General features: G+C 41.5%; 1 protein-coding gene across 2 annotated transcripts in view; it reads left to right on the top strand.

Moving 5' to 3' along the window:
• The window catches only part of syt1a (synaptotagmin Ia), an 86,842-nt gene extending 65,444 nt beyond the window's left edge, over positions 1-21,398 (top strand). For both annotated transcript variants that reach the window (XM_086058079.1, XM_086058080.1), the window contains 7 exons: positions 2,709-2,881; positions 5,558-5,674; positions 11,734-11,901; positions 13,097-13,264; positions 14,322-14,439; positions 17,097-17,230; positions 17,374-21,398. In XM_086058079.1, the coding sequence (XP_085914205.1) occupies positions 2,709-2,881; positions 5,558-5,674; positions 11,734-11,901; positions 13,097-13,264; positions 14,322-14,439; positions 17,097-17,230; positions 17,374-17,580 (1,085 nt within the window). In that variant the 3' untranslated portion in view covers positions 17,581-21,398. The remainder of the gene's footprint in view (positions 1-2,708; positions 2,882-5,557; positions 5,675-11,733; positions 11,902-13,096; positions 13,265-14,321; positions 14,440-17,096; positions 17,231-17,373) is intronic.
• Positions 21,399-21,502: the final 104 nt, after the last annotated feature.

Below are 21,502 nucleotides of genomic sequence, written 5' to 3' on the forward strand. Positions count from 1 at the left end.
ATCCAGACTGCAAATGAACGGCGCATGCTCAAAGCCTGTAAGTTGTAATTGGCAGCAAATGTAAACTAATTTCTCCTCCGCGTCTCATTTTAGGCGGAAAGCAACCCTTAAATGTCGTTCCGAAGAAATGTTTCTGCGCTTGCTTTTGATAGCTTTGGTTTGACTGATAACACGTATTTCTGCTGCTAATTTGCATAAACATTCCAAGGACGTCAGGCCATAAATGCAACACCACAATCGACGACAAGAACCTTTGTAGTTCCAGGAACTAACACGCCAAGAGCTAAAGCGCTAATAATAGAACACGTTGCTGGTGATTGTGCCTGTCATATCCGCCGTGTCGGGCGTCAGATAGAATTCACGGCAGAACAATGCCATTCCACAGAGAGCACGCATGAGAATTAGCTTGTGTGAAAAGTATTATTTGCCGTATCGTGAACTTTTTTTTCCTCCCCGTGAAAGACGTGCTGCCGTGTTGTTTTCTTAAACAAGCAAAACCCGGCAGAAGACGAGGACGCGGACGCACTCCCGCTCCCGGTCGTCATAACAAGACAAAATGGGGGGAAGGTTAATTGAGACAACAGGCTCCTGCCATATTGGATTAGTTCAGCATGGTGGATGGAAGACACTCACTTAACACAATAACATTTACTCTATCAGATGCATTGAGTATGTAACCGCCGGCGTTCAAGTGTCATTAGCGCGACAGGCCGTGTTTTATGTAGCCTTACCAGGAAGTTACCCGCTGTCAAATTGAGCGCATTGCTTATACAAGTGCTGCCTTGAAATGTTTTTTTTTTTTTTAAGTGAGTTAAATATCAAATAAATGACTGCAGTACTGACATAATTATAATGTAGGGAATTCAATAGTTTTTGCCACATTTTTTGCTCATTTCAATTGAAATCGTGCTCCTCCTTCTGGTGTTCACATCTTGGCCACTTGATGGCAGTATAATACAGAAACAGGGCTACATGGAGATGGTTAAATTTTTTTTAACATATTTGCTCTCCAAAAAACTATAAATATGCTGCATTATGAATATTACCATGCTCCCAATGACGTATTTATATGTTTTTAGGGGGGGTATACAAAAGGCTTTGACGCAGCATCTGAACTGAAGAGAATGCTTGAAGAAATGGTAGTTATTACACAAACGGCCAGCAGGTGGCAGCAGAGCAAAAGAGATCAACCAAGGCCGTGTTGAAGAAAAGCTCTTTCCCCACAGTTTAAAACAGATTTGTGAATACTGATTAAACTTAGTTGTATTCTAAAACTAATTGCTGCAAAACAGAAACAGAAAGAAATATACTTATTTCCTGATAAAGAAGAGACTCTAATCTTTCTTTTGGTAGGTTCCAGGTTTTTATAGCAATAGAACAATATTTTGTGGGCCTTGCGAAATCAGTCAAAATCTCGTAAAACAGCCGGGAGCGAAGGGGGTTGCTTCAGTGAAAATGGCTGCCAGTGAATGAGTTGATATAGTTTCAGGCTAACGCTACAAAATATGTCTGATTGCTAGTTGCATGAGTGAAATTTCAGAGTACCTATAAGTATGACTAAGTCAAATTATTTAATATAAGGGATCATAGGAAATTAGTACAATAATTTGTATTTTTACTAGTTATGTTACACTTATGGTACAAGTGCAAGTCAATAAACGTAAGACAACAAGCACAATAATCAACATTGTTCAATTAATTCCTTTGAGAATGACTATTCTAAAAATCTGGAGCTATTTGAAGCTTGCGAGTTGAACATTTTTTACGCCCCCCCCCCCCCCCCCCCCCCCCCAATCTCAGCGTAACCACAGATAAGCCATTGAAGGGCTTCGCACATCTTTTATACCCCTCGCTCTCTCCCTCTTGTGCTATTTTTCTCTGGAGAGAAGACACTGGCACAATGTCGTTAATTAGAGGAGGCTTTTATTGCTTTCTGGGACTCGGGCTTGCTTTAATTAAGGAACAACCGAGTGCTTCTCATTGGCCGACGTGAGCTCGATGAAGACGATAAGCGGCGTCCGGAATGGCACAGTTAGCAATGGCACCATCCCCCCCCCCCCCCTCAACCTGGCAACCCAGTTTAGTTTAGTGGAGAGAGAGAGAGAGAGAGAGAGAGAGAGAGAGAGAGAGAGAGAGAGAGAGAGAGAGAGAGAGAGAGAGAGAGAGAGAGAGATTGATTATTGTTGTGATGTGTGGCCCAAAGCATTCATACATGCTGGAGTTACTTTAGAGCATCAACTATTATTTTCTCTCTGGAAGAAAGAACTTATTGATTTTTGTCAACAGCTCATTGATCCTTGCACAGTACCCACCACTCATCTGCCCCCCCCCCCCCCCGCCAAAAAAGAAGAAGAAAAAAAACACTCCTCCCAGCAAAAGGCACTTTTCTTCTTTTGTACTTCAACTGTCAACAGCACCATTTTATTTTTTTGAGGCTTGGATTAATCGCTCACTGGAAAGTAAAACGTCCACCTCCTCGTCTTCCTCATCCTCGAAACTCGAAAGCATCAGTATGCTCCACTTGTAGGACGCGTGCAGGTGCGATTTGCATTTAACGAGCGACGTTAATCGCACAGCTGCTCAGGAGGAGGTCCTAATCTCATTAAACAAGTTCAGCCTGAACCGTACTGACGCTCTTCTGACACAACCCGTCGGAAGAAGAAAAACCCGCCGGCGGCCATTTTGACCGCGTCTGTTTGTCTCCGCAGTGCCGTCGTGGGCCATCGTGTCCATCGCCTTCGTGGCCATCATCCTGGTGCTGGCCTGCTGCTTCTGCGTGTGCAAAAAGTGGATCTTCAAGAAGAAGAACAAGAAGAAGGGCAAGGACAAAGGCAAAAACGCCATCAACATGATGGACGTCAAGGACGGGGCCAAAACCGAGGTAATGGCCCGTCGGCACAATGGTTCAAACATTCCTAACATTTTCAGATTGTAAACACATGAAAAGTGACATTTGTGCTCAGATTAATAGCAAAAAAGAGAATCTCAAAATCCCGAAACTGAGAAATTCTCATATTGAGTTGTAATTCCTGTCAATCTAGCCGCTATTATTCGGAACAAAGCTAACACATTAGCTGTCCTTGCAAATTGTTCTTAAAACGATTCAAATGATTATTTTCAGATTTCTGTGATCATTTTGGTTTTGTCTAATGAGGACCTAATGAGGTAATGAAGTGGCACACACCCCGAGAAATGACAAATTCAATGTTGACTTTGAATGCTAACAGTTAGCGCGCTAACGCTAGCACTGACATCATTTGTCTTTATTGTTTATTTGGGGGGGACATTTCCGCTGGGTTATTATACATGACGTGTGGGCCTTTGGATGAAAATCATTTCTCGCGGTGTTGCTCCTGTTGATGCCTGTGTGTGGTTGTTTTAATTTGTGTTTCTTCCTTCTATGTCCTCCTTATCTGTGTTGTGTCTGATGACTGTTCGGGATGGTCACTGGCGGTAGGTTTCCCAATTGCTGTTGGATTTTCTTAAGCCTGCTGCTCTGATGTTTTTGATCGTTTTCTGATAGCCTCTTGATGACAACCTAACTCCCGCTGCGCCCAAATATATGTAAATATGCATACACTACATGTTGATCTGCATATATGTGCGCACGCGCCGCATACGCACATATATACGACACGAATGATAAGACGAGGACTGAGCGACACCGATTGGTTGCCAGGCCCTCCCGCCTTTTCAACACCACCCGACCGACAAATCCGTCTGAGTGTCAATTGGATTTTTGTTTTTTCTAAGCGGGAGACCAATCGAGAGACCAATCAGCGTTGTTCAGCCTTTTGCTTTCACTGGAGCGGACTGGCCGATTGACTCAAAAGAAACGGGCCCACCAAGGACGCACTTGCGCAAGCACCCATTTGCTGGCATGATGCTTGGATCGCGCATTTGGCATAAGTGAGGGGCTCCAGGGAGGGGTGGGCGGCGACCAATCTTTAGGGCAGGGGTCCTCAATTAAACCAGAGGGAGAAAATATCTTTTGGAACATCATAATGGAAAATATATTGTACAATTTAATTCACTCAAAAATCGATAGTTGTCACCTAATAAAATGTTCCTATTTATAATAATAATAATAATTTTGCATTCAGTTTCATCCCAAAAACGTATAAATATATATATTTTTTAAATGGACATAAGTGTTTTTCACATAGCAGCGACAATATGTAATATATTATAATAATAATTAATTAAAAAAATTATAATACTACTAATTATTATTATTATTATTATTATTATTATTATTATTATTAAATATAAAATAAAATGACTGAAAATAGAAAAATAAATTTAAATTTAAATGTAAAAGTTACAGCAATATTATTAAATATAAAAATGATAACGCTAAACAAAAATGAGTATTTGGGTTTCTAAATTTTAATAATTTTATATCTAAATAATCCAAACTAATATGAACAGACGTAGACCTAAATGACTTCTTTCTTACATCACCACTTGCCCACCTCACATGCACCCACTAGTTCTACTTGCAAAAGCTGATCTGAATCAACCGTACTGACGAAAACAGTCCTTGCGTTGACGTGAAGTAATGCTAACCTTTAAGATTCAAGTGCGCTAAAGCCTGAAAATGCTAAAGTGAGCAAAAATATTTAATACATGCAATCCGAATAGCTTTAAATATAAAAAGCTTTCAAACTCGTCACCGCTTGCCAACTTGCAAATGTTCCTCCTCATAAAACTGAACTCCATTGAATTATTGATGATTGACGTTAAAAAGGTTCAAAGCAAAGTGCTTTTGAACATCCGCCTAAAAATGTCCAAATAATGTGGAGGAAATCTGAAAAGAAAAGCCTGAAAACCCCCAATTGTGAGGACCTCTGCTTTTGGCTGACGCTGACGATGATGATGATGCTGCTGCTGCTGATTGAGGGTGTAAAAACTCGGGGTTTGGGTCGGGGTGACACAGGAGCACCACAGAGAATGCTGTGCATGCCAAACGAGTATTAGAAAAAAAAAAAAAAAAAAAAAACTCTTGGACGGCAACTTTTGATGCTGAGTGAATGACTTTTGAGCCTCTTCAAACGCATGTTGTAGCACCCCCCCCCCCTCCCTTCACCACTATCACCACCTCTTGCTAACCCAGCAACCCCCCCCCACCTCACCCACCCAGGCTACTCACTAAAAAGGGTTGATCTGACTTGAAGTGACACCAAGGCAACTGTGATCTCTTTCCAGAAGATTCTTTCTCTTCTCTTCTCTGTTCTGTGCGTCTCCATCCTTGTTTTCCTTCTCAACGCTTGCCCATTGCTCTCATCTGCGGCGCCATCCTGCGACCTTCCCTCCAGACGCGCCATCAGGGGGAGCGAGGCTTTAGTGCATCTCGGAGCATGTTCCCGTCTTAACTGCTGCGTGTTTTAGTGCTTGCTCTTCCTCCTCCTCCTCCTCCCTTCAAACGTCATCAAACAAAAAAAAAGCGGCAGCCTTTGCAGGAGTCGGTCCGGCGAGCCGGCGGAGGGGGGAGCGGCGCCGGCACTCGGGCGAGGCGGCACTGACTCTTGGTGGGTGTCTCCTCCAGGCCTTGAAGGATGAGGAGGACGCCGAGACAGGCCTGACGGAAACGGAGAAAGAGGCCGAGCCAAAGGAGGAGCAGAAACTGGGCAAATTACAGTACTCGCTGGATTACAATTTCACCGAGAACACGGTAAGACGCCACCGCCGGAGCCTGCGCGCTCTCGCCGCCGTTTGTCTGGTGTTTTTGTCGTAAGTATGATGGGACGGCGATGTCGCCGTACAGTATCGATATGCCGATGCTGTCCAACTTCTCATTATGTTATTACCAATACGACAACATCAGCATCGTGATCTTATGGTTGGAAACTCTGAAAACTGCTGACCGCTGGTTTTAATTAGGGGTGTCAAAATTTGAGTTCATCCTTTAAAGTAACGCTAAGGAACTTTTCAGCTTTAATAAAATATTTTCATAACTCTTCTGATGAAACATGGACCTAAAACGAGTTGAATGGTACCTTTGCCATGGCCTGAGGGGGTCGGTATCATTTTTACTGGCACTAAACAACTTTGAGGAGGATGGTGGGAACACTGTCACACAAAATACACAAAAAAACTACAAATGTGATGACTGCTTTATGGCATACCTCACTTCCCCCTTTATCCATTCGTTACAAAGATGGAAGTCAATTTGAATGTCATGAGGTCAAAAATGACGCAATGTGCTTGTCCTCATGAGAAATGTGGTCTTTTTCAGGCATAATGTTACCGTTGTCCATATGGCGGCGCCATAATCAACGTAAACTGTAGGTTCCTTAGCGTTGCTTTAATGCCACTCATTTTTTTTAACGTGCGATTAATGACCACCCCTTATTTGGAAAGCCTGTACTGGGAGAATTCGCAGTCGCAACGCAGCAGACACGTCTAAGTCAAAATTTTGCAGTAATGAATTTAATAGTAATGCATATATTTGTGGAGATTGGGGTCAAGTTGTAGTTTACAATTTTAAGTTTTAATTTTAAGTGACTTCATGTTAAAGATTAGAAAGCTCTTAATATGAAAAGAAAAATGCACTGAGCTGACACCGCCTTACAAATGCAATTATGCCATCTAGTGGCAGAAAAATGACCTCAACACAAATTAATATCACACTAACTCAATTTTATGAATTATTTTGAAATCACTGAACCAATGACTAAAAGATGCAGCCATATTTCTATTAGTTTAGCATTTTTTCCTACTTTTATGTTAAATATTGTACATTTAGAACAGATATAAAAATTTGGTGATTCATTGTGAGTTAACTATTGAAGTCGTGCGATTAATTATGATTTTAAAAAATATAATCACCTGACACCTCTAGTTTTAATACACCGAGTGTTTCTACCCCTTCTCCCTCGCTCAGACTCAACCCCCCCCCACGCCCCTCACCACCACCACCACCACCAAAATAGGAATTATGATCAAGTTTCATTACTTCTCCCTATTAGACTATTTAACAAAAGCTGCTGTTTGGTCGCAGGAATTCCCAGCGAGGCTCCGGCGTTCCGGTCCGTCTGGTATTCTCGTTTGTTTCCGCCCGATTGGAAAACATCCCCCCGGCAGATCTCCATCTGCTTCATTTGGTTCCGCTGACTGACTTTTAAAAAGCAGACGATGCAGGACCGACATCAGCCGGCCAGATGTTGTGTGACAGATAAGACGCGCTGACTGAACGCGCCCTCCTGCCCCGATGGGACCAGCCGACTCCGCCGTTATGAGCGCGGCTGACAGGAGCGCAATTAGCTTCGACGCGGGATAGTTCGTCTTGGTCTTGGAAACAAATATTTGTAATCCACTGGCATCTTCCGGCTCTTATTGGAGCATGCGATCACATGACCGAGTAAGCAAACAGTCACTTCTGGAAGTTCTGGTTTAAACCCCTCTTCGCGACCTCAGAAAGTGGTATGAAGGTCACGATACGATAATTATCATGATTTTACGGGGAGGTTGGCGATATAAAAAAATAAAAAAGTCGCAATATTAATACATACACTCTAAAAACAGTTGGGTCAAAAATAGCCCAACTATAGGTCAAAAATGGACCGATCTGGACCGATCAAATGGACTTTGAGCCCACAAATTGGTCTTTTGGTGTAAAACCACTCATAAATATTGGTCAGATCCTTTATTTGGGTCCAAAAATTTGGGTCTATTTGAATAAAACAAGCCAGAAAGTTGGGTCAAATTGACCCATGAAGTGGATCGGTCCATTTTTAATCCAGAATTGGGTTACTTCTGACCCAAGTGTATAAACAACCTACAATCTCTAATGCACACATTGAGTTCTTCCACATGTTGACTCCGTTCACAAGCATATTACGTTCCCCTTTCATCTCACCATGAGCCAATGGCCAAAACATGCCCTGTAAAAATTTGACTAAACTAAAATTTGACTAAACTAAAAAACTAGCCACTAGAGGGTGCTACAACTGCACAAATGGAAATCAATCAGACTTTTTTAACATGGTGACAGAACCACCACGATATCGTGACAATTTTAATATCACGATATTGCCGTTAGCGTTGCATCCCTAGAAAGTGGACAATCAGGCCAACTTCAACTCCAAACGCTATGTCAGTACCTTTTCACACGGGGGGAAAAAGCCCGCTACAAAGGTGCTACTGTAAATTAAAAGTGTGAACACAATGAGAACCCTTCACCTCCTTTGTGGAGTGCTCCCTCCTCCAGGAATCTGACTGATTCACTCGTGGCCTTTGTCAGCACTCAAGAAAAAGAGCGCCAAATGCTTAATGACACTTGTAAAAGTCAAAGGAACAGACACCATTAGCGCTCAGGCAAGGATTACTTTCACAATGGCAAATTATGGAGTCATTTCGCAGAAAGGGCATTGAATGTGGACGAAATCATATTTTACAGCTCTCTGTGATTGCGACTCTAATAAGCGCCGCACGCAGCGCGGTTGAAGCGTATTGAAGGGACGGCGCGCCGCAATGGCCACCGAGGAGGCAGCTGTTTATCGCGCTCGCCGGGACGCTTCGCTCTTAATCCTCAGGCAATTTCGCTCAACGCCCGATGGACGCGGACGATTGCTTTCTTAGCTCCCCGTGTGCATCCGGAGGGGAGCGGATAAACTGCCCATTTCTCATCGCGTCCGCCGCCCCAAATATCGCCGCCCCCCCCCCCTAGAGTCGCGGCGCAGCTAATGAGACGAAAGGTCCCGCGTACAATGCAAATGAAGCACAAAAATACACCGTGTGCAGTTAACAGCGTGATATTTTATAGAGGAACCAGACCATCGTGTACCCCTGGGGGATGCGCGCTCGAGCTCAGACTCGCACAAAAATATGCATTTGTTATTTTGTACTATTTGTTATTATTCATATTGGCAGTAGACATCAAATAACTGAATCAACATGAATGTGTACTTTTGCCAAAAATACACAGAAAGGTGAACCTTTTTAGTTTAAATAATTTGCTTTAACCTCCAAAGGGTTTTCTCTTTGTAGCCATTTTAAATCCATCTACGTTGTTACTAGCCTCACGCTATCTAGTGCTAAGCTAGTTCGTCTCTCAAGTCCGGTGTCAGAGTTTGAAATGAAAACTCCCTTTCGCTTGTTGCTAGCAACGGCGTTAGCCGGCCAAAATATATTCCCAAAAGTACTTGCGGCTGTCCGCTCGAATGTAGCATGTATGCATAGCTTTCAGGCTTGTGCACTTGGACGAAGCATGCAAACATTCTTCTCTGACGACAATATGCGAAGTCAGATTCTGACTTGAATGGGGAAATTCTGATTTGCCGTTTGTTTTCGAAGGCTAATTCGAGCATAGCCCGATTTATCTAACAGATTTTTGTTCTGATGCCCGTTTATTTAGGTGCATTTCCACGGCCGGCCACTAGATGGCACCAAATTCATGTTTGACACTGTAGGCCTAAATTTGAAAGCAGAAGAGTGACAACAGGAAGTATTTAAAGCCAGCCTGTTTTTTGCTGAAGAATATCGAACATGAAATCCTTTCATTTTATAATGTTCGATGTATTATATTCATTTGTGAGATGTTGTTTGTGAATGGAAACAAGAGAGCAGGATTTTTATCCATTGCGTTTGCTCTATCTGTACTGTATATTACATATGTTTACATGTGTTTGCATCATTATAAAAATGTGTTGAAAGACCTTTTAAAAAAATGCTATAAAAACACGCCTAGAGAGTGTTTAACTAGACATAGCGTGGATTTCAATTTATTGCAAGGGTAATCTGGAACGTAACCTGTATCCTGATGACGGGACATATACCGTATTATACTTGACTGCAATAATTAACACTTTTAATCTCACACATACTCCAGAGTTTCCACATAGAGTGGTGATTCCCAACCGTAGTGTGAAAGCTGTTACAGTACATTTGTTTCGAAGGCTTTTTATCTGTTAACGTTGTGGGAGTGAGCGGCCGCGGTTGAGCCGGCCCACATATGCAACGGTGCAGTTAAGCCAGTTCAACTGAAGCGCGTCGCGGACTGAAGAGCAGCGCAAACAACGGAGCAGATGTGCAAACAGGGCCACGTGTGACAGGTGTGATTACAAGTGCTGTGCGCAGAGGTCACATGTTGGGTTTTGATATATTTTGAATGGCGAGAGTAAAAATCAACCCCCTACCATGCTACCCTTAAAGGCTAATTACGCACAAGTTTGTCACTCAAAAAAATCCAGGGTTGATTTTGCCGATCGGTCCCCGTTTTTATTGGGGGGGGGTTCTTCCCCACCCTGGCAGGCTTCCAGGATCTTGATGGCCGCCTGATGGGAAGTTGATTGACTAAGCAGCTCGGTCGCCTCTCGCGGGGGCGATGACTGGCAGGTCAATCTGACCGCCCGACCGCCCGGCGCACTTGACAATTATCGGCCTCGTCTCCGGACCCACACGCCGCCGCGACCTGCTAATACAGACAACCCTAACCCCACAATAGGTGTAAATTTATCATGTAGAGAGAACCTTTTTTTTTTTTTTTTTTTTACATATATTAGGGGTGTGAAAATGAGTGTGTTACTTTTGCGTTATGCTGCAATAGGGATTTTTTTTTCCCCAAAAAAATCTTTACAGTAGGCATTTTATTTGACCATTTATGACTGATCTTCTAATTTGTAGATTAACACCTTAGCTGTTCACAATGGGTACTTCCTGTAAGCCACAGACCAATAGTTTTCAGACTGGATTCGGGTTCGAATTTCCCGCCCTCTGTCTGCGGATGTGACGTAATGTCAAGTCAAGTGTGTGTTGTGTACGTGAAGAAGGGTATGTGCAGTTTCATTTTTCGTCAACAGGTGGCAGTAGAAATATTCTACGTTCAGTCGTTTTAAAGTTCCTTTAACGCCACTCGTTTTTTTTTAATGCACGATTAATGACCGTCCCTTATACTTGGACAGTCTTTACTGGGGGAATTCCTGTTGCAACGCAGCAGACACGTCCACGACAACATTTTGCAGTAATAAATCATTATAATAAATAATGAAATAATTAACTCATTCACTGCCATTGACGGCTATAGATGTCAAAAATTCATTTGAACTTATTTGTATTAGTTTAACATTTGTTCCTACTTTTGTTAACAAAAGTATAAAAACCTAGAATTTTTTTTTTATTGTATTTGAACAGATTAATTAGTGAAGTCATGCGATTAATTACGATTAAAAATTGTAATCGCCGGACACCCCTAATTTTTAATAACCTTTTCTTTAAAAGAATTTTTTTTTATTTAAAAATAATAATAATAATAAATAAATTTAAAGAAAAAAAGATTATTAAAAATTAGGGGCATCAGGTGATTAAAATTTGTAGTCTTAATTAATCGCACGATTAATCACAAATTTTATATCTGTTCTAAATGTACAAAAAAAAATCTAGGTTTTCATGCTCTTGTTAAAATGTTAAAAACTGAAGATTTTTTTTTTTTTAATTAACTAATAGAAATAGTTCTAATACATTTTTGACGTCTTTAGCGTCTATAGTCTAAGAAGCCAAGTTGCTGATGTCACTTACTAAGCCATGCCCCTTAAAGGCACACATGAAGCACTTTATAAGTCAAGGTGTCACTATATAAAGAAGACGAAAGACAGCTTTAAAAGAATAATAATAATAATAATAATAAATAAAAAAAGCATTCAAGCATTGTTGATACCAAAGCAGTTGCCAATCATTTCCAGATGTTCTCGTCATCATCCGGGATGACAAGTTTTGTCTCTTTCCTGCCCTCAGCTCATCGTGGGGACCATTCAGGCGGCCGAGCTTCCCGCCATGGACATGGGCGGCACGTCAGACCCGTACGTCAAAGTCTACCTGCTGCCCGACAAGAAGAAGAAGTTTGAGACCAAAGTCCACCGCAAGACCCTCAATCCCGTCTTCAACGAGCAGTTCACCTTCAAGGTAACGTTGCTGCTTCTTTTCTTTTTTTTCTCGACATTCTATTTTCATGCGAGCTAAGGTGTGCAGACAGCAGCCAGCTGGCGCATTAACAAGCTCCTGACAAAACAGATCACACGCTCGCGCGGCAGATGCTGAGCCAACGTCGTCACGGATGCCAGGCTTTTGCTCTGCGGCAAGGAAACTTTGGGCTTGCAACTTCTTCAAATCCAGTAAAACAGCCGGGAGCGAAGGGGGTTGCTTCAGTGAAAATGGCCGGGAGTGGATTTTGTTAAAATGTATTAAAATGACATTAAGAATCATTAAATACAACGAAGAGACATTAAATATGTAAATACAATCAGTCACTGTAACATAATTTAACAATAATAAATACGATTTTTTCTTAAATATGTATTTTGGGGAGCTGGTGAGTAGTTGTAATTTACAATGAAGAACATGACCCGGAGTCCACGAGTTGCTTAATGCTCCGAATACCAATTGCTCTGAATTTGAAAATGAAAAATGTAGTGTTCCTGTCATCAATGTACAACATGAAACACTAATGTAACCCAGTGGCAGAAATCATCTCAACACAAATTTTTGACTTAATGTTTCATGCTCTGTTTAACCATAACTGCTACCTGTAACTTTATGTATTACGACAAAATTACTGTATTAATGAACTAAAAGATAAAACCACATTTCATTTTAATTAACAAGAGTATGAAAAATGTAGAAATATATATATTTAATTGTACATTTAGAACAGATATAACGTGTTTAATTTAGGATTAATCGCGAGTTATTATGAAAATCATGGAATTATTTATGATTAAAAATTGTAATTGACTGACAACCCTAATATATAAGTATATGCATTATATATGTATGCATTTATGTATATGTGTGTTTGTGTGTTTATATGCAGTTGTATTAGAAATGTCATCAAAAAGCATTCAAATAGATTTGATCATACCTGCAGAAATCCTGTTATTGCATTCATGAAAATATATCATTTTTATTTTAATTATAGTTATTTCATTAGTTTTCATTGAAAATAAAAATAATGGCTGGTATGAAAAGTCACAACTGCACCACAGAATCACGTTGATCAAAATCTTCCCCTTGATGTGGGAGTGGCCTCATGCCCACCGCGTAGCTCCGCCCCCGACTAAGAACCACAAATGCACTCGCGCCATTGTGATTTTGCGTTCAGGTCCCCTACGTGGAGCTCGGCGGGAAAACCCTGGTGATGACGGTGTACGACTTCGACCGCTTCTCCAAGCACGACGCCATCGGCGACATCAAGGTGCCCATGAACAAAGTGGACTTCAGCCACGTCACGGAGGAGTGGGGAGACCTGCAGAGCGCCGAGAAGGAGGAGGTGAGAGCGCCAAACGGAAAACGGCGCTTAATCACACGTCCACGCTTCCACTTCAATTAATACCCGCCGTGGCTTTGCCGGGCGAACAGTTCAGGAGATTCCATTTTCGCGCTAAATGTCATGGCGCACTCTCTCGCGTTGCCACGGCAACCTGCTTCTCAGCACCAACGATGCTCCATTTAAAGGTTAATTGCGACAGCACCAGGTGACCGTGCCGCCGCGTCTTAAGTTGAAGGTTGACGCCTGGAAACCTTTCGGCAATTTGCAGGAGGGCGGGCAAATTTCTATTATTTTGTTTGTTTGTTGAAAGGAAACAGAAATTTATTGTCCGACGACAGCACATTCGTGAAGTGGTCTGCCTCACAGTTCCCAGGTTCTGGGTTCGAATTGCTACGGCGGCTTCCTCCCACATCCCCCTAAACATAAATGAAAGACTCTAAATTGTGTGAATGTCAATCTGAATCCTTATTCGTCTTCATGTGGCCTGTGATTGGCTGGCGACCAGTCCAGGGTGTGGCCAAATTCACTCACGAAAGGCTCCGGCTGAATTTTCTTTTTTTTTCTGTAAATCATCTGTTACGGCAACATGGCTTCCTATTGCGATGTTTAGTGATTGAATCAATTCATTTCAATTAGCATGTAGCTAATGATCGCATCTAATGGAGCCGAGCTTCAGCTTGTTAGTCAGACTTTTTTTTTTTTTTCTTTCGGGGAAAAGAAACGTTGTCAAATGAACGCCAACGTTTTTTTTGCGAGCTTCACTTCATCTCGATTATGGTTCTGCTGCGTGGGCGCCGCCATTAGCTGCTGAACATCGATGCGTGCTTGATTTATGATGTCTACGCTTTTATTACAAATAGACAAAGTTGCCAGCTACAGCTCATTAAAAGCCAATAAACGGCTTCGGACTTGCCTGCCGGAACGCGTGCTAACCGCTCGTTATGGAGCGGCGTTTTCCCAACCTTTATTGAATCAAGGCACGTACTGCATTTTACGGCACACCACCAAACAGAAATGTCACCAATAATAGTACTCGACTTTTTTTTTCCTGCTACAGCAAGAGAAGCTGGGAGACATCTGCTTCTCCCTGCGCTACGTGCCGACCGCCGGCAAGCTCACCGTGGTGGTCCTGGAGGCCAAGAACCTGAAGAAGATGGACGTGGGCGGCCTGTCAGGTGATATTTTCATATAGACTGCAAGTAGGAGTTACACAATCAGGATTTTGAAGCCGAGCAGGATTTTGAAAGATCGCAGATCCGATCAAAAGATCGACCGGTCTATCCAATCTATTTAAACAACTTTATCTACTGCACAGGTGGAGGATTGGGACCGGCCCTTCCCACGATAAGCCAAAATTTGCATATAATTGATGAAATAATAACATTTAAACACTAAAAGTTCTCCCCAAAACATTCAATACGCGGAAAATGGGGTGGAAACCCGACACACTGCCCAAAAAAACAACATTATTTCAAAATGTAAAAAAACTATATGACTTACTGTAATGTCTTATTTTGTGAATATGATCAATGACATCATTGATCAGTCTGCAGATTATATGACATTACAACCGATAACCGATTTTGCATAAAATGCCCAATATTTGCCAATCCAAAGGTGTACCATATCGAAAAAGTCCACCATATAAGATCCCTACAGCAGTGGTCCTCAACCCAGGTGCAGATCGTTATCAGCCTTTTCCAGAGATTGCTGATGATATGAATCACCTGTGTTGGCTGTGGGGGGCATGGAAAACAGGCTGGATACCGGTCCTCGAGGACCAGGGTTGAGGACCACTGCCCTATATAGAGTGGAACCTCGGTTTTATTGTGATAAAGCCATTCCAGGAAGTCTAACACTGAATTGTACGAAATCCAAAGAAGCATTTTCCCTAGGAAATAATGTCAATCCGATTAATCCGTTCCAGACGGCCACAAATATTAACAAAAAAATACTAGCCAATCTGATCAACCTGATCAAATTTGTGTAAGATGTATTATATAAAAAAAGTTGACCGTAAAAGATCCCTCTAGAGTGGAACCTCGTTTGTTTTTGTTTTGTTTTGTTTTGTTTTATTAAGCCATTCCAGAAAGTCTCAAACTAAATTTTACGAAATCCAAAGAAACATTTTCCCTAGGAAATTATGTCAATCCAATTAATCCGTTCCAGACACCCAAAAAATATTAACAAAAAAATACTAACATATTAACACACTAAGGATAGGTTCAGCAACACTCTAACAAGTTGGGACAACATCGGCGTAACATTCTGCCAAATGGGAGTCCTTCAAAATAAAATCATGGACACAGTCAAACTATGTTGTTTGTTTATATTCTGATTGTTAAATAAACCACCATGTGGTCCAACAAAGTGGTGAAACTCATTATACTGCATGCTTTTATTTTGAAGGACTGACTTTATGCAGGATGTATTACGCCAAGCTTGCAGTGACCCTTCCCTATATCACTATATAAAAAAAATATACATTACATACATACAAAGTCCATTGAAAATCACCAAATCTTTGCTCGCACACTCCAAATTTGACTCTGACTTGCATGTCAGCTTGCGTGGATGAAATAATAGGCAGGTGTGTAATCACAATCATTAAGCCCCTTCGGCGCCGCGGAGGAGGACAAGCCCCGGATGGCGCGCCGGCCGCGTCTATTGGTGTCCTCTTTAGCGCCCATGATTAGGGCCCACGGATGGAGACGTGTGCATTAGCATTAGCATGTGTGTAATCACAAATAATTATTTTGGTGGTGGGGGGGTTGGGGGGGCTAAATGCAGCAAAATGGCAGCTAAATGCGGTGCTGGCTCCTGCTAAGAGACACTTGTAGGTAAAAGTGCATTCATGTGTGTGTGTGCGTGTGCGTGTGCGCGTGTGACACGAGTGTGCAAAAGCGAGCCGACAAGTTACCCGCGGGTGCGCCGCGCACTGCGACCAATCCAAAGTGACGCGAGTGCAGGAGAGATGACAGGCGTTCTATTTTTAACCTGATTTGATGTTCATTGCCACAAAAACTCCCAGCATGCAACACGTTTTACATTTATTATAAATATTTTAAGGCTCTAAAACCCCCTCACAACACCTTAAACATTCACAATGGTCAAACCGTCATCATTTTTTATCAAATGGATACATTACTGTAAAAAAATAAAAATAATGCATGCAAATTTGCACTAAAAAAATCCGCAATATAGCGAGGCCGAAAAAAGTGAACCGCGTTATGGTGAGGGAACACTGTAATTCAAAAATGAATTCCAAAAAATGAGGGGGCAGTCCTAAGCGTGTCTTGGGTTAGGACCGCCCCCTCATTTGAATAACATTTTGTCTCCAGCATGAAATAAATAAATGTGAGAGCAGAGTGTCTTTATTTATTGATGGATATTTAATTCTAATTATAGATAAATTTTTGTATTTATTTCGACGTTTATTTTTTAATTGATTTTTATATTTTCAATCTCGTTTTTTTTTTTTTTACATTTTTTTATTTAGGGATTGTTTTTTTTGTTGTTGTTGTTTTTATTTCCATTTATATATATTTTTTTTTATTATATTTTTATATCTGTTTTTATTTTCACTTGTAGTCATTTTATATATTTATTTTTGGGATTTTGGCAGTTTTGGTCCATAAAAAAGGGCTTTCGTTTCCTTTTTTTTTTTTTTTTTTCTTTCTTTTATTTATTTATTTATTTATTTTTTTTTTTTTTTTTTTTTTTTCGTTTTCTGATGCAAGTCCCTCAAAGCCAATTTTTTACAATAGCGCCACGGACGGCCGTATGAAAGGGGTGTGAGACACTTTCTAAAGGCGCGTCTGTTGCGCCGCAGATCCGTACGTGAAGATCCACCTGATGCAGAACGGCAAGCGTCTGAAGAAGAAGAAGACCACCATCAAGAAGAACACGCTCAACCCGTACTACAACGAGTCCTTCAGCTTCGAGGTCCCCTTCGAGCAAATCCAGGTACTCGCTTTGCATGTCGATACTGCGGCACGGAAGATAATGAAACAGGACAAAATCCATATTTTTTGATGAGATGTCTACAAGATATGATAATATGGACAAACTAATTTGTCAATATGGATTTTCGCATCTTGTGTTTGTAGAAGGTTCAGGTGGTGATCACGGTGCTGGACTACGACAAGATCGGCAAGAACGACGCCATCGGCAAAGTGTTTGTGGGCCTCAACAGCTCTGGCACGGAGCTGCGCCATTGGTCCGACATGCTGGCCAATCCCAGGAGACCCATCGCCCAGTGGCACGTCCTCAAACCCGAGGAGGAGGTGGACGCGCAGCTCTCCACCAAGAAATAGGCAGGAACAGAGACGCCCCCCCCCGGCCCCACACACCCCACCCCGCCCTCGCCCGTCGCCTCCTCCACGCTCCTGCCTTCTTGTATAGCAGGGGGTGGGCGGGGGCAAAGTATGACCCCCGGGGCCACACCAGGTCCTCCAAGTATTGATATCGGCAAGTGAACTGGAATATTTTTATTTAATTGTATTTTTATTTTGGACTGAATCTTAAGTCAAATATGAAATTCTCGTAGATTCCACTTTACCATCACTACATATTTCAGATTAAAGGCACTTTTTATGGTAAAAAAAAAAAATAATTTTATATTAATATATTATTTATATTTATTTATTAAGTTTTTCCTAAAATTGGCCAATTGATTTTCATTGACCTCATGAAATAAAATTTTGAAAATGTTATCAAATACCCCAAAATTTACAGATACACTTAATTAAATAATTGGTTGATTTGAGTTGATATTAAAAAAAATGCAAATACATTTTTGACATTATTTGAAATGTATTTTATTAATTATTTTTGTTTTTAATGATAAAATTGTCAATTTTATATATAAAGTCAGAAAAATATGAAATAATGGGTTATGTGAATTATTGTAAATAAATAAAAAACTATAAAAAAAAAAAAGTATTTCATTACATTTTGAAAAGTAGTTTTATACATATTTAAATGCTTATTTAATTGCAATTTAATTCATTTTAAATGTTAACATTTTCTTTTGAATGAGCAAGATGATACCCTGCACACAAATAGACAAACAAGCATTCACAATCATTTCACGCATTCATTTTGAAGATTCAAACCCAGAATCTCTCAACTGCAAGGCAGCCGTGCTAACCAACAATCTAATGTGCCGGCCAAACTTTTCATGTTGTTTTAAAAATCCAAATGTGGCCCCTGGAGTGACCATTTTTGCCCCCCTCCCAACCCCCTTTCTTCAATAGCCAGTCTGTGTAAATACCTCAGTGATATCCACGCCTCCTCCTCGCTTTTCCCGCCACATCCTCGCCGTCAGGGTCTCTCTTGTCGCTTGGTCGTCCCCCCACAGCCCCCCTGGCCTGGCCCCGCCCCTCCTTCTTTTAAGCAATATGATGTGTATAGATGACAACATAGCGCATGACTGACACACACCTGTACATATATGACGTCCGTCCGTCCATCCGTCCTTCCACGCACTGTACACGTGTTTGTGTGTTGTTCTATCTGGATGTTTTTAATAAGATGTTCTATTTTGAACGCGTGTACATGGCGCACATACGTGTGTGCGCGCGTGTGCGAGCGACTGAGTGTGAACCAGAGCCAATATGATGCAACCCAGGATTTCTGAAAAATACTTCTTGTTGCAGAAATACTTCTTGTTATTGCATTCCATGTAAAAAAATTATATATATATATATGTATGTGTGTGTGTGTGTCTGTGTGTATATATACACTGTATGTATATATACATACATATAAGTATATATACATATATAAAGCAGAGGTGGCAAATCTAGGTCCAGAAAGTAAAAAACCCTGCCACAGTTTGGCTTTAGCCATTGAATGCTAGCTAGCTAGCTAGCTCCTTAGCTGGTAAACAAGCACTATGGGAGCTAGCAAGCTAGCACCTGAGGCTAAAGCCACACTGTGGCACGGTTTTTACTGTGTGGACCGAGATTTGCCACCTCTGATATAAAGTATATATACATATATATAAAGTATCAGTTTATATTCATATGCTATACATGTGCTAGCTATACATAGGCCTATGCTAGCAGACATCCAAAAAAAAAAGGCTATTAATTGCTTTGGTTATTTGAGGGGGGGCTTCTACAAGCACATGATTTCTTACGACTTTTTTCTACTTATTCGTCAGTCCGAGGGTCTCGCCTTTCCTCAATCGTACGAATCTCGTATCCTTTTGCTCGACACCCCCGCTGAAGTCGAGCTGTCGTGATAAAAGCACCAAGTCGTCGCCGTCGTGTCCTTAATCTCTTCTCTTTACCTTTGTTTTTTTATTGTTGGTTTGGGTTTTTTTGCCTTGTCGGCCGGCGTCTCCGCTCATTTTCTTTGATTGGTTTTCCTTCAATCGTAGGAGACAAAAAGCGCCCTCGGGAAGGGGGGGGGGGGGACGCCGGTGCGTAAACACTGCCATGCGCCGGGAGGCCAAGCTAGCTTGCTATCCTCTCGTGTCGCACACTGTTCGGGAACAAAACGAGTCTTGGCTTTCAGTTGCCTCGGCGCAGCGACGCCATTTTTTTCACTGCCAATCGTTGTACCCATTTGCACTCTAGGATTTTCTGTCGTTTGCGAAAAGTCGTCATTGTGTGTAAACAAAATGGCAGAACAAGCTAGCAGCTAGGTTCTTTCTGCCACGCTCAAAAAGCAAACGGTCTCGCATCACCTTCTTTACGTTTATTACACGGAGGGTTCAGTTTTCACTTTTGGAAAATCTCACGGCACACCACCAAACAAAAATGTCACATAAAATGATATATACTCTAATTACTTGGTGTGTAGTGTGTGTCTCAAGCTATTATTCTGTTGTATGAATGGCAACAGGCGGCTACAAAGGTTCGTTGTACCTTCTGCCATCTTGTGGAAGCGCATTTAATTGTTCTGCCTGTCACTACACGTTGCTGGCATTGATAAAGACATTATTTGTAGTAAATAAATCCTAATTTAGTGAAATTGGAGCTTTCTGACGTTTATATCCGCCAAAATCTAGCGTACGGGTGGTCAGGGGGACTTTCTAAGCGTTTTTCTCAAGTGTTCTTGTGTAGTTAGCGTATAGCGCTATTTGCGAAGATGCTACCCAATCACCATCATTCCGCGGGCGTCTCTCGCCAAACGCCCGCTTTGTGTATCACTGTGATGCCGTGCGTGTAGACGTGTAGACTTAGCGCTAGTTTGTTCCGTGGTGATGTCGTCAATTTCCCGCCAAGAGAGTTTGTTGAGCACTGTGCAATACTCCCGCGTGCGTGTGTTCATTCCATCATACAAAAAAAAAAAAAAAAAAGGCGACATTCCGAGCGAGGAAGCAAGCGACGACGTTCCCCGTTTGGTTTGGTTTTCCTCTGGTGCGCATGTGTGTGTGCACAGTTCAGGGAGTTAAATACCAAACAAGCTCTCCAAATCCGTGTGTGTGTGTGTGTGTGTGTACATATTTACATAAAAAAATGTATATCTATAAGAAATATGATAATCTAATCTTTTATGTGTCGCCATCCTTTTCTATTGGAGGTTACAATGTTGAATGTACAGTACGGACCGTGTTGGTGTTAATTAGATGTACTTTGCACTTTTATTTTGTATAAAACAACCTTTTACCCCCCCCCCCCCCTCCCTTTTTGCATCATTTTCAAGCTCCTGAAGAGGAGGAGCGGCAAATTTTAAAGAAAAGATGTTGGGAAACAGAAAATGTGCAAAGCAAAGTAGGAAAAGGGCAGGAACAAGGCGACGGGTGGGTAGGTGGCGGTGCAGAAAAACACAAAAACAAACGACAAAATAAAAGCCATTCAACTGCACCGCCGCCGCGCCAAGCTTCGCCTCTGACGATTCCCTGCACCAATCAGAAGCAAAGCGGTGTAAAAAGTACATGAAGATCCTTGTTGCCTTTGCTGTGTTTCAAAAACTGCCTGCTTGGTTACTTTGTGCGTTTTCTCCTCTGTGATCTCGTAAAAATTGTTCATTTATTTTTTCTTTTTCTTTTTTTCCACTGTGAGTGTGTGTGTGAGTGTGTGTATTGTGATTCACGCTGTGGAGTTTTCTGACTGTTGTTCTATAACTTCATAATATACAAATGATCAATCAATAAAAAAATGTTTTATTTCCCTGTTGAGATACAGAAAATTCACGAGTCTATTATTTATTTATTTTATTTTTTTGTTGAAAACCTTTACTCAGGTCACGTGTCGTCTTTGTTGTATCTTTTAGCTGCTGCTC

This window comes from Leptonotus elevatus, chromosome 17, assembly GCF_054856555.1.
Source record: "Leptonotus elevatus isolate MCC_2025b chromosome 17, RoL_Lele_1.0, whole genome shotgun sequence".
NCBI lineage: Eukaryota > Metazoa > Chordata > Actinopteri > Syngnathiformes > Syngnathidae > Leptonotus > Leptonotus elevatus.